At 58.8% G+C, this 12,450-nt stretch overlaps 5 protein-coding genes across 5 annotated transcripts; all 5 read right to left on the reverse strand.

The window, feature by feature from the left end:
• Positions 1–824: 824 nt before the first annotated feature.
• On the reverse strand, positions 825–2,372 carry LBRM_13_0910 (conserved hypothetical protein; the record flags this gene model as incomplete). Its single annotated transcript, XM_001563183.1, has 1 exon — positions 825–2,372. One exon carries the CDS (start codon positions 2,370–2,372, stop codon positions 825–827), a length of 1,548 nt encoding a protein of 515 aa, XP_001563233.1.
• A 1,155-nt stretch (positions 2,373–3,527) lies between these two features.
• LBRM_13_0920 (putative DNA-directed RNA polymerase ii 8.2 Kd polypeptide) lies at positions 3,528–3,797 on the reverse strand (the record flags this gene model as incomplete). Its single annotated transcript, XM_001563184.1, has 1 exon — positions 3,528–3,797. The coding sequence occupies one exon, from the start codon at positions 3,795–3,797 to the stop codon at positions 3,528–3,530; it is 270 nt and encodes an 89-aa protein (XP_001563234.1).
• Positions 3,798–4,977: 1,180 nt separating this feature from the next.
• LBRM_13_0930 (conserved hypothetical protein) lies at positions 4,978–6,753 on the reverse strand (the record flags this gene model as incomplete). The annotated part of the gene is made up of 1 exon (XM_001563185.1): positions 4,978–6,753. The coding sequence occupies one exon, from the start codon at positions 6,751–6,753 to the stop codon at positions 4,978–4,980; it is 1,776 nt and encodes a 591-aa protein (XP_001563235.1).
• A 1,212-nt stretch (positions 6,754–7,965) lies between these two features.
• Positions 7,966–9,201, reverse strand: LBRM_13_0940 (conserved hypothetical protein; the record flags this gene model as incomplete). Its single annotated transcript, XM_001563186.1, has 1 exon — positions 7,966–9,201. One exon carries the CDS (start codon positions 9,199–9,201, stop codon positions 7,966–7,968), a length of 1,236 nt encoding a protein of 411 aa, XP_001563236.1.
• Positions 9,202–10,710: 1,509 nt separating this feature from the next.
• Positions 10,711–11,673, reverse strand: LBRM_13_0950 (conserved hypothetical protein; the record flags this gene model as incomplete). The annotated part of the gene is made up of 1 exon (XM_001563187.1): positions 10,711–11,673. The coding sequence occupies one exon, from the start codon at positions 11,671–11,673 to the stop codon at positions 10,711–10,713; it is 963 nt and encodes a 320-aa protein (XP_001563237.1).
• Between the last annotated feature and the right edge of the window lie 777 nt (positions 11,674–12,450).

Consider the following 12,450-nt stretch of genomic DNA (forward strand, 5'->3'; position numbering starts at 1 on the left):
GAGCGCCACAAACGTCCACCCCCTGCTCTACCGGCGTGTGTGTCATCACCGCCCCCCCCTCCTCTTCCTCACCTACTAAACAACACCCCATACACACATGCAGAGTTAACACATGAGCAGCACTCTCCCCACCCCGCCAAACCAGTCACCAACAGACATGCATGGAGATCAAACATGTTCCCCTCCTTCACGCTTGCCCCTTCGCTTCACCGTTTGCCAATCAATGGGCAGAGAGCATGCGGAAGAGGCGAGCACTGAGGTGCTGGGCCTTGCCGAGTGTGTGGCTTCTGTGTGGGTAACTTAAGGGGTTAGGGGAAGACTGAAAGGGAGAGAGCAAAGGCGAGAGGGCGAAGAGAAGGCAGAGAAAGTGCGCCTATTTTTACATCAGAAGGTGCTGCCAGCGCCCTTGTACGACGCATGCCAGCGTGCAGATACAGCGAGAAACGAGTGCCTCGACTTGAGCTCGTACGCCGCAACAACAGACAAAGCCGAGGGCTGCTGAGGTCACAGCCACAGTCACAGACGCGGGCGGCACCGTAAGAGGGAGCCGCACCACACGCCCCCACAAACAAAGTCGCGGGGATACTCTTACATCCATAACGCAATCACCCTCTGTGCCCCACACCTGACGGGGTGCAGGAGGATGGTAAATCGCGGCCCAGAGAAAGCCAACCCCCAAAACGAGAGAGGGCGGGTGAATAGAAAAGATAGATGGACGCTGTCGACGCTGAGGATCACACGTCCGGTTCTCTTCTGCGTCTTGGCCCGCCAGCAACATCAAGACACACAAGCACACGCATACACGCTCGCTCAACACACAGTCTTCACTGCAGCTGAGTGGCTTTGCGATACAGGAAGGGGTCCATGTCTGCCGGTACCACGGAGTCGATGTAGGCCCGATACCGTGCATCGTCCGCCTCCTGCTGGGCCTGCTGCTGCTGAAACTCGAAACGACGTGCCTCAACAGCGCGGTGCACGTTCTCGCGCTTCTCGGCGGCCTGCAGCTTCTGAATGCGCTCTATGCGCAACGCCTCGGCGCGACGGGCGGCGGCTTCCTCGGCCTCCTTTGCCCTCAGCTGCTCCGGGTAGCGACGCATCTCCTCCATGTACGCTTTTTCCTCGGCCTTGTTCAGGAAGCCGGCCGCAGTCGTGGCAGCGCCGTGGCGTCGCAAGCTTTCCCCGTTGACGCCGTCGCCGCTACCAACATCACCGCGTGCCTCTGCAGCCTTCTGTTCCTCTAACTCTAGCCGCTCCTTCTCCATCTCGAGGCGGTGGATGTGCTGCTTCTCCTTCTGATTCGCGTCACTGTCGTACAGCCTCTGCAGGAAGCTCTGCCCCTTCTGCTCAAACACATCCTGGGTGCGATAGATTGGCAGGTTCTCCGGCCTTGCCTCGTCCAGGTACCGCTGCAAGCCTGCCTTCTTGCGCTCTTCGAACGCCGCCTGCTTCTTCTCCTGGTGTTCGAGAACCCAGCGCTTGAGGCTATCCACCTTCTCCTCCTCGGCCCGCAGTGCAGCCTCGTCCTTAGCATTTTCGGTCACACGAGTCCGCAGCTTCTGCGATTTGGTCAGTGCGGCGCGCCTGTGCGCCTCGTTGTAGGCGCCGTTCTCAACATCTCGTGCCCGACGCTGCGCTTCTTCTTCCAGCTGCTCGGCGCGCTCCTCGGCGGCCTCTTGATCGACGCGCTTGCGGTCCTGCAGCTGAGCCGCCCGCTCCTCTCGTCGTTGATTGATTTGGTAGAGTACAATTTCTAAATTGGCGTTCTTTTCTTCCATGTTGCGTTGGCGTGTTTCGAGCTTCTTGTGCAGCTTCTCGGCCTGATCGCCCCACAGCTGCAGCTGGCACTCGCGCTGAAAGTTCGCGTCTTGCTCCTCCTCCTCGCGCTTGAGCATTTGCTTGTAGGCGACCTGCTCCTCGCGACCCTTGAGTGCTTCGTGAAGCATTTTCATCGAGCGCAGATGGCGTCCGCGCGGGTCTTCCTTGAGCGCTTCCAGTTCTTGGCGCGCAATGATAGCTTTGTGCTCCTCCTTGAGTTGTTCGGCGTAGAGCTCGTCCAGCACTCTCTGACGAGCCTCTGTGGCATCCTTGGCGTCTTGCTGCGCCTGGAGAAATCGATCATGGCGTGCCTCGATCGTGTTGGGCCAGCCAGCCGCTCGAGCCTTGGACAGCTCGCGCCGACGGTCTTCTTCCTGCTTCCGGGCGTCGCGCTGCTGCTGCTCCGCGGCCTGTGACCCGGCGTAGGCAAGACGATGGAAAAACGCGAGTTCGCGGTCGCTAAGGATGCCGACGCGCGTCATGTCAAGACCGCCGGCGACAGCGTTGCCATTACCGATTCGGCGAAGTGGATCCTTGCGAGCACGCGTGGCGGCCATGGGTGTCGTCGTCGACACCGCCGCAGCAGGGGTGCCCCGTGGCGGCGGCATTGTTGATAGCGGCGCTTGAAGCGTGGTCGTCGCGCGTCTCGCTGTACCTCCCGCACGTGCGGTCTAGGAAAGACGGGTAAGTGGTGTTGTGGGGAGGAGAGAGGAAAACGAGTGGCGGCTTGCGACGCAGACGTGCAATGCCATGCGGACCTCTTCCCAGATAAACAGCAAAAGACAGGAGAGCACAGGAGAGAGACAACCCTCGCCAAAAGAAAACTGAGGAAAAAGCGACGCGGACACGTGGGTGTGTGTGTTTAGGCAGCGCATTCGAGTAACGCTATGGGGAGAATCCCAACGGAGCCAGGCTAATAAGCGAGAGAGCGAGAGGGAGGGGGCAAGAAGTGGCTGTGATGGTGCTCGAAATTGATGTGTCATGGAGCGCGGGGGTTGCAGCGATGAAGGGAGGTAGAGAAGGGGAGGGGGGAAGGAGAAAAGCATGAGAACCAAGACCAGAAAGAGGTGGGAAGGGGAGTGGAGCATCGACTGCGCTCACTACTCTTTCACTCTCTACCCCTTTCCTGGTGCGCTTGTGTGAGTCCAAACACTCTTCCACCACCTTCCTCTCCCCCTCCTCCGGCTCCCCTTTTCGGTTTCTATCGAGTTGACCACCGTCGCCTGGTCCTCCGGAACCGTCCCCAGCTTTCTCTCTGATGAAAGACCCACATACCCACACTCACACACACGTTTTGCTATTTTTTTTTTCAGCTGCATAGACGCATTCGCTCTCTCACACTCACAGCCTCGCTTTATTCCCCTGCAGCACACCCCCAACGAAAGAGTAAGAGAGAGGCATTCAGAGACACACCCACACACGCACACACACACACCGCAGCTTCTTCCACAAAGAGGGCAAAACAAGCGAGTAGCCCAGCAAAGGTAAGAGAGGGATTTGGCGGATGGTGTGGACTGCCCCGAAGACGCGCTGGTGTAACTGCCCACGCATCATCTCCCTCATGCCCTCTTCTCACCCTTCCTCCTTTCTCTCCACTGGAGTGCGCTTGGCGACTCTGGAGGGGCTGGGTAGGGGGGGGGCCTCTCTGCTGCCCACGGAGAGACTCAATTCACTCATCAACGTACGCAATGCACGGCTGAGCCTCGTCTCTGCTACGACATGCCCACCGCGTCGCCGTCCTCCCCGGCCGCCGTCTCTACCGCTGCAGTTCCTAGGACATTCGTGTCGGCTGGGTTGAACTTGAGGAGAAGGTCTGTCATATCTACGTGGGTGAGCATCATGCGGCGGCAGCAGAAGCGCTCGAGGTGGAAGGCGTTCATCGCGTCCTCCTCGGAGACGCCTTGGCTGACAAGGTCAAGGTAGAGAAGATACTTGTCGGCGATGACGTTGCCGCACGTGAAGCAGCGCACGGGAATGATCATTGTGAGGGAGAGGGGAAGGGAGAGAGAGTTAGTGGCGTAGACTCCCCACTAGCACACACATGGAAGGAACAGAGCGAAGGATTAAGTAGAGGGAGGGAGGGAGGGAGGAGGGGGGGGGGCGCACCTGCACACTCAGCGCTCCACACTCTAACGTCGTGAGCGAGGTACTCGTGGCGATCCGAGGGTTTTGTGGAGGAAGGGGAGGAGCCAGACGGTGGTAGACGGCAACGGCATAACGAAGAGAAAGATAGGGTTGGGTAGTGCAGACGCAGCCACGACCATGGGCAACACAGTGAGGGGGTGGGTGGTGGTGGTGGTGGTGCAATGCACGATGCTTTCACTGTGCTCGTTTGTGGAGCGTACACCTGAACGCACACCTCCGCAGTTGCCTTTCAGCATAGTAGGGTGAGAGCCCCCCTGCGTGGCGTAGCCAGCCCACTTAGCACGCCCGCCTCTACCGGTGGCATCCACTCTTCTTCTCTGTGCCGCTGCTTGGCTGCTTGGGCTCGATACCGTTTCACTTCCGCTTATCGGACAAGGGCAGTTTGAGAATACCGCTTCGCTTCCCCTCGCTAGAGGAGGCCGGCGAGGCTGATGAAAGCAAAGAAAACAACAGAGGCGAAAGCAAAACGGGGAAGGCGGTGAGAGGAGGGGAGGGTGCGATGAACAGAGAAGAGGAGCTGTCCGCCTCCACCACCCCCCCTTTTGCCGTGAATATCTTGTCTTACCCACCGACCTCCACCCCCCACCCAGACACATATCCACGGCCAGAGCACACCACAAGGGCCCAGGCCGGCCGACCAGCCGAGAGTCTGTACAGTAAAATCAACGGAGAAACGAGGGCATTTCGGTCCCTCAAACAGCGATGCAAGCAGAACGACACACCCTGGAAAGACAGCCAAACATGCCAATAGGCAGAAGAGAGGCGCCGCTCCAATGAACGGCGCTGCAGGAGGCCCCGAGTAGCACGAAAACACCGAACTCAAAGAGAGACAACAACATATACAACACTGGCGCAACACATTGTCGTGGCTTCCATCAACAAGACTTTACCTGGCAGCCTATCCGCGCCCATATATACTCACACTCGCCGACGTAGTAGATAGCCCAGCCCCCGCGATAGTGTGATCTCACCAACCGGGTCAATGAGCTTCACTACCACTGGTCCTTTGCCGACCTTTCACCGCGCGTTCGACTGGAGCCACGGCCGCACGTCGATCAGCAACCCCAGCACGCCAATCACCACTTCCACAAAGACTAGCCAAATCACAATCCACTCCAGTCGCGCGCCATGCCGCTGCGAGAAGTCCTCGGCCAACATGGACAAGATTTCATTAGCTGCATCCAGCTTGTTGTCCAGAGCCTCAACGCGCTCGCTGATCTCGTACTCCTCCTTGGTTGCCTGAAATACCGGTTTCAGATACGAGTTCTCCCAGAAGAAGTCCGGCTGATCCAGCAAGTCGGATCCGCTCTTCAGCATGAGTCGGTACGACAGCACCTCGCCGCGCAGCTGCAGCAGACGTCGTTCTGTGATGCTGACCGCGCCCTTTTCCCGCAGCTCGCGCGGCAGCGGTGAGCAGCTGTCAGCCAGCCCCTGCACCTGCAGCTCGATGTAGTCAATCTTGGCGGACTGTGCAAGCGCATGCGAGGCACATAGCATCAGCACGCTGCCTGTCGCCACCTCGCCGCGCCTGTACGGGATGACAAAGTGGTCAAAGCGGAGGCGTGCCTTGAAATTATCGTCCACCTCCAGCGTATCGCGAGCGACGAGGTTGAAGGTGCACCACACCGGGTAGTTCTCGTTCACAAGCTTCGTCGTGTAGCGGTTGGTCATGCAGTGAGCAATCGCGCTGTGTGGCAGCATGTAGTCGTTCTCCACAATCTTGAAGTACCGCTGGTCAAAGCCCCACCAGACAACGGCACCATACGGGAACACGAAGAGGTCAAAGTAATGCATGGTGCTGCTGCCAGAGCTCGACGTCGCCGCGGGAGCTTCGCCTCCTTCGCCACCCTGCGCAAAGGTGTTAGGTAATGCTCCTCCATTCCTTGCGTTGCTCCCCATCGCACCGTAGCCGTGCGAGGAGGCGAAGGCAGACACGCCGGAGTTCTCGGCTGGCGATGCGGTGCCCCCCTGTTCGAGAAGCGGGGGCGGTGATGGGCTGCTGGCGGTGTCCCCGCTCTGGGTGGCATCATGCACAACCTGCTGTGTCGCCGTTGCGTAACGAGAGCGTTGGCGATCGCGTAGGCCTACCAGCGTGTTCGCGATGTCGCCCGCGTTCGCCCCAACATTCACAAAGGAGGACTGCGCGAAGCGCACGTGCAGGACATCGAAGTCAAACTTTGTGTAGTACCCTTGCGCACGGTAGTAGGCTTCCAGCTTGCCCAGGTGCAACTCGTCCGCAACGCAGAGGTAGCCGACACGACCGACTGGGCCAGGGTAGCTCGCTGCATCCTCCAGGCCAGCGCGGCCTGGCTTGGTCCACGTCCCACCCGCGCGGCGGCGTGACAGGAGAGCGACACTGCATGTTGTGTTGGCGAGGCCGGAGTCTGACCAGTAACCACTCGCCGCCGCATTGCTACCGCCGACACGGTAGCTGTGGCGGCTGTTCGACCGATGCTGACGATGCCTACCCAGAAGTGGCGACACATCAACACGACGGCCACGGACGTCACCACCGACCACATCCACATCACTCAGCGCCAGCAGCGCTGCCTCATCATCGTCCTCGAGATTCTTCAGTTCCAACAGCGGCCGCACAGTCTGCTTCTCCGCGTCGTACTGGAGAAAGTGACTGCGAGCGAGGAGGTCGAGAAGGTGTTGATACTGCTCCTCCCCCTCGACGCCAAGGATGGAGGCGACTTGCGAGACGCGCAGCGTTGTGCGACAGCCCAAGGGGCGCATGAGCTCCACGAGCTGCCTGTTTAGCTTGCTTGACGACTCCGTCTCGCTGTCCATGATTGCGTAATCCTAACCGTATGTGTATATGTGTTTCTCTCTGTGTGTGTGAGGGGGGGGGTTGGGGTAAAAAGTGCGTGGTAGAGTCGCGAGATCCGCTGTGAGAGCGATAAGGCTAAAGCATAACAGGAAACCCAGCATGAAGCAAATGCGAGGGAGGGAGAGGGAGAGGGAGGGGGGGGGGGGTCCAGAGGGGCGTTGATGCGGCGCGGTAAGAAGGGGAAGAGGAAAGAGGGAGGGTAGAGGAGTTCGCTTGGTGTCACTGCCGCTGCGTCCACTGAATCGATAGAGTCCTAGAGAAAGGAAAGAGGGGTGCGCGGAGCACGAAGGCCAACAACGACGTAACACAGGGAGAGGAAAGCGAACTGCAAGCGAAAAACCACTGCAAGAGGAGTGTTTGCGCGTGAAGCTAGAGTAGCCTGCGATACAGGAGGGGGGGGGGCGAGGAGGGGTATAATGCTGGGTATCCTAATCGATGGAGCGATCAGGCGCGCTGATCTCAGAAGAAGAGAGTCGCACTGGCATAAAGGAGGAGGAGGAGAGGGTCTGTGAGTAGTGCGAAGGAATGCCCAAGAGGGATGGGGGAGAGAGGTCAAGGAGAGCGGGACACACGACGATCAGCAAAGAAGTGCACGAGCCGGCAGAGTGCCGTTGCTCCTTTCTCTCCTTGGGGACCCAATCAGCGGTTGAGAGATCCGAGAGAGGTTCACAGGGCAGCGGGCAACAGCAGAATCAGATGGGCCTGAGCAGTAGCACGGCACGATAGGCAAAAGCACACGTGCAGCCGCACCTGCAGAGCCGCCTACACGAACATGACATGCAGAGACCGAGTGTATGTATGTGTGTGTGTGTGTGTGTGTGTGCGCGTGTGTAAGTACACCGCTACCATTTTCTGCAAGTTCCTTCCCGTTCGCTTGTCTCTTTCGGTATTGAACCCCGGTTTGTCAGTATGACATCGTGCAACGCACAGCCACCCCCCCCCCTCTTGTGCTTCCGCTTCTTGCTAGCGGACGCGCCTCCACTGGGAAGATGCTGTAATGAATGCACTCAACACGTATACACACACGCACGCGCATCTTGAGACGTGGACGAGACGGAAAGAGTGAGAGAGAGAGAGGGAGGGGACGGAGAAGAGGTGAGAGCTGAGAACATGATGCTTATCTCGCTCTGCTTCCGCTTCCTCCCCCCAGCACACCCCATCGTTTCTCCCTTTCATTTTACGCCTGAGATGAGAGATGCGATGAACGGCGCCACGGCGTTAGCAAACTCCTTCGTCTTCTCGTAATGCACAAAGTGACCAGCGCCGTCCACCACCACCTGCGTTGCGTTGGAGAAGAAACGTGAGATCTGCTGGCGGTAATTCAGATCGTTGTACGGTGACTTACTGCCAAAGACGAACATTACAGGCAGCGTGCACGCCCGCGGCGGTGGCTGCGGTGCGGTAGCCGAGGACGCTTGCACCCCGGTCGCTACCGACGATGTGAACCAACTTGTGATGGATGGCAGGAAGCTGCCGTAGTCACTGGCGAGGACCGGCAGGTTGCACTTCCACTGCGCCGGCTTCGACATGTCTTTAGGAGCAAGCACGATGTTCGTAGTCAAAAAGTTGCGCATCGCCTGGTCAGCTATACCGACCCGAATCAGCTCTGCTGTCACTTCCTCGTAGCTGTGAATTGCGTCCAGCCGCACCCTTGTCATGCGCTCGAGTGTCTCCTTGATGTTATCAGAGCCGCTGTGCTCTTCCAAGGGCCGCATCGTTGGTGTTATGTCCACAATGACAGCACCAGCGATGCGGCCCAGCGGTGGGATGCGGGAGGCAATACCGCTGTCCGTTGATGGTGATGAGGACGCATCGCAGTTGCTGAAGAGCACTTTGGAGATGGGCTGCGAGGAAGCAAAGTCGAACTCCTCGTGCACGGCACGCATTCCAGCGGCGCACTGACGACGGTGCTCCGCTGGCCACGCTCCGTAGGACGATGATGACGTCGTACCCCCGTCGTCGCAGTGGTCAGCCCATGAGGTCAGCAGATGATCCTCGTTGGCCCGCCGCAGCAGCGTGCCTATCACCGCCAAGCCGCCCATGCTATGCCCAATTAAGATTGCGTGCCGTGTTGTGCACGAGGATGGGTCATGAAAGGTACGCTTCAGCTCTTGCTGCTCGCGCAGCACCAGCGCTTCGAGATCGGAGGCAAGCGCTGCGTTGGTGTGGTCGCTGCTGTGCGGACTGTTACCATGGTTGCGCATGTCCAGCGCGATCGCACGACGGAGTTTGTCGCGGAGAGTGGGGTGCTCGACAAGGTGGTGCAAGGCGGTTGCCCAGTTGCCGGAATTGCCGAGGAGGCCGTGGGCTACGTACAGCTGGCTCGCCGCCGTAGGACACACCGTCTTGGCGCTGAACACCTTCTTCGCCAAATTCATCGGGCGCACCGTGACACCACGTTGTTGCATGCTGGAGGAATTGGTAAAGATGAGTACGGCCTTTCCTTTGCCATGCGTGTGTGTGTGTGTGTGTGTGTGAGGAGGGGAGGAGAGGAGAGGAGGAGGTGTAGAAAGGAGACCGGAATGTGCTCTCTCGCTAGTGTGAGACACGCGTATACTCTCGGGTAATTCATTACGGGGAGAACGTGTGCGTGATTGGGTGCCGCTTGCACCGAGTCGTATGACTCAAAGTGGTCTTTCGGAGAGAGGCGTGTATTTTGTTGTTTGGCAGTCATGAGAGGGTTCAGCCTCCCTCTCCCTCCCCCAATCCTCTCGGATTTCCGGTCACACGTGGTGGAGGGGTGAACGAGGGGTGGGTGGGCGAGGTGGACTCGAATGCTCTAGCAGTGATGGGACGAGGGCCCGATTTGAGCCTCGAATCGATGAGGCACGAAAGAAGCCGCCATCGTCATTGAACATAAAGAGCAGCGCGAGGGCCTATCGGAGGTATGAAAGAAAAGGCGCGTGTGCCCCCCCTCCCTCGATGCCGTGTGATGATCGCTTAGCTCTGACGGACTGGGGGAGAGGCTGATGGAGCGAGCAGGGGCAGCTTCCTTCTTGCTCAGAGACGGCGATAGAGGCGCGCTTGACTGGCTGTGGAAGTGGGGGCAGAGGAGGAGAGGAATTGAAAGGCAGGGGAGAGAGTAGGGCAGAGGACGATTGGCAGGCGGCTGCAATTCACTGCCCAAGGCGGGCCGCCGCAGTACGTGTGTGCATCTTTTCAGTTCCAGCGTTGCCGAGCTTCATGTACACGCTCCCTCTTCCCGCACCTTCTTGGTGTGTGTGTGTGTGTTGGGTGGGAGGGGTCGAAGTCTAGGCCGATGAAATGCTCTTGCGTGGTGGTTTGTTGGCTTATTTGTAAGTGCACATATGGGCGTGCACGCAGACCTCAAGAGGAGAGGAGGGGAGGGGGAGGTGGGAAGGGCACTCGGGTTGAGCTTCAGTAGGACAAGCATGTGAGCAGAGGCGCAGAGGGCAATTCAGGAGGAGAAAGAGGGAGGAAGGAGGGATGACGTCTTCTCTTGCCGCCCCCCTACCGCTCCTTCGCGTCTCTGTTGATGTACACTTTGAGAGTGGCTGATGACCACACAAGAGTGATCCCTAAGTGGCCCGTACGCCACAGCATGCACGGCGGGCACCCCTACACGCAAGCGCACGAGCACATTAGAGGAGGAGAAGCTGGAGAGAGACTCATGTGAATACCCTGCGAAGGTCAACGAGGCAACGTACACCGGCACACCCACACCCACACCCACACACCCATATACAGGAGGAGACAGAGCTAGCCAGCAATGCCCAGAGGGTCAGAAAGAGAAGGAAAGAGGCGGAGAGAAGTGCAGCAACGAGAACAGAGTGCGCACAACCCCTCCCGCCCCCCTACACACACGTGCCCACATGCAGGGGTCTGCAGTCATCCACTACCTACCCGCCCAAACACCATCGCATGTGCTCCTCCTCGTATACTTCCTTCCCCCTCCATCACAGCTCAAACCGTTCTGACGCGGTCTTGCCGCCGAATAGGTTGGCGCGCAGATTGCGGAAGTTAAAGTCATCACTCGGCGACCGATCTGCCTTGGCAAAGTAGTACGGGTCCTCTTCCCACCGCTCGTAGCGTCGAGCATCGTTGTAACCCACGTCATACGCCTCGAGCAGTTCCGCCTTGCGCACGTCGCCACCTATCAGTGGAGCGAAGGCCAAGAGTACCTGCTTCGGAAAGGAAAAGTGTGTGTTGCCTATGTACCCGTGGCGGCCAAACATGATGTTGTGCCGTGCTTGGTTCCTGTTGTAGCGGTACCCAGCGTAGCTGTGTATGTAAACATGCCGGCAATACTGGTCGAGCTCGCTGCTGAGTGACATCATCGTGCCACGCAGTACGTTGTCCGCCCCCCGGAACACGCACGGCTTCTGCGTGTTTGGCGCGGTCGCCGCGATGATGTTCTGCGCGAGGTCATCGAAGTCAGTCCACTCCGCAATGTGGTGACCAAAGTAGACGTTCTCCTTTGCTTGTGTCATGTACCCCGGGTCCTTGTTTGAGAAGCCGATCGTCAAGGCGAGGCGGCCCTTCACCAAGTCCACGGCGTTCCTCGGCAGAAGTTGATTGATGCCGGCCGCGATCGTCTTGATCCGCTTCTCCTCGTCCGTTACAACAAATCGGTTGTTCACGATGAAGTCGCGGATGTGCTCGAGGTTGACGGCACGCGGCCCACACGCCAGCGCCACTGCCGGCAATACCCCAGACCCCGCGCCTAGCAGGAAGCTGTTGGCCAGGAGCTCCTTCTTCTCTTGCTGCAGGTAAAGTGCTACGCCCAGGGCGTATGTGACGAGGAAACCGCCGCCGCCGAAGCTAAAGACTGCCTTCGGCACCGGTTTGCCCACTTCCAGCAACTGCGGGGTCTTCGCCCGCACCTTCGTTGCCCACTCTCGTGGATTGGTGGGCGGCATTTTGTTTTGTTTTCCTTCCTTCTACTGGAGGAGGTGGTGGTGGTGGTGGTGGTGCTGGTGCTGGTGTGGGGGGGGGGGCAGGGGAAGTAGCGTGGCGCCCGTAGGCCTGAACCTCGTCTTCGCAGCCCAGATGCGTATGCAGTGCTCCTAGGAGAAAGTCGTGGAAGAGAGGAGGGGGGAGGGGAGGTGGAGTTGCTGGCAGATCAAGTGGGGGGAAGGTAGCTGTATACACCAAGAGAGCAAGTAGAGACCACACTCACGGTCGCTTGACCGCCACCTTCCCCCCATCACTTGTGCATACCGGGTGCACGTGCACAGCGTTCACGCATACATGTTTGCACGCAGGGTATGCTTGCCCACCTAGAAGGAGAGGGGGAGAGAGAGAGAGATGGGAGGCAGGGGGCGGGTCATCCGGTGATGTACGTCTTCTTGGCGTTCTTGCTTGCTGAGGAGAGCTTTTTGTGTGTTTCGTTTGCTCTTCGCATTATTGTATAGGAGATTGCGGAGAAGAATGGCGCGCTCGCGTGCCGAAAGCCCTGCGCGGCTGTACCGCTATTACAATGCCGAGAAGTGCCGGGCACCGGGCGTGTGTGCGTGTGTGCATGACACTCGCCAACGAGAGCGAGAAGAAAGAGAGAAAAAAGCGGTCGCCGCCCACTCACCCCTTCCCTTCGCCCTGTACCCACACCAGTGACACCACGGGGGCGAAGGGAAGGGGGGGGGTGGGTGAGTGGGCGAGCCATGGTGAAAGGATTGAGGGAAAGAGTTGGGTCATCA

This window comes from Leishmania braziliensis, chromosome 13, assembly GCF_000002845.2.
Source record: "Leishmania braziliensis MHOM/BR/75/M2904 complete genome, chromosome 13".
In the NCBI taxonomy this organism is placed as follows: Eukaryota; Euglenozoa; class Kinetoplastea; order Trypanosomatida; family Trypanosomatidae; genus Leishmania; species Leishmania braziliensis.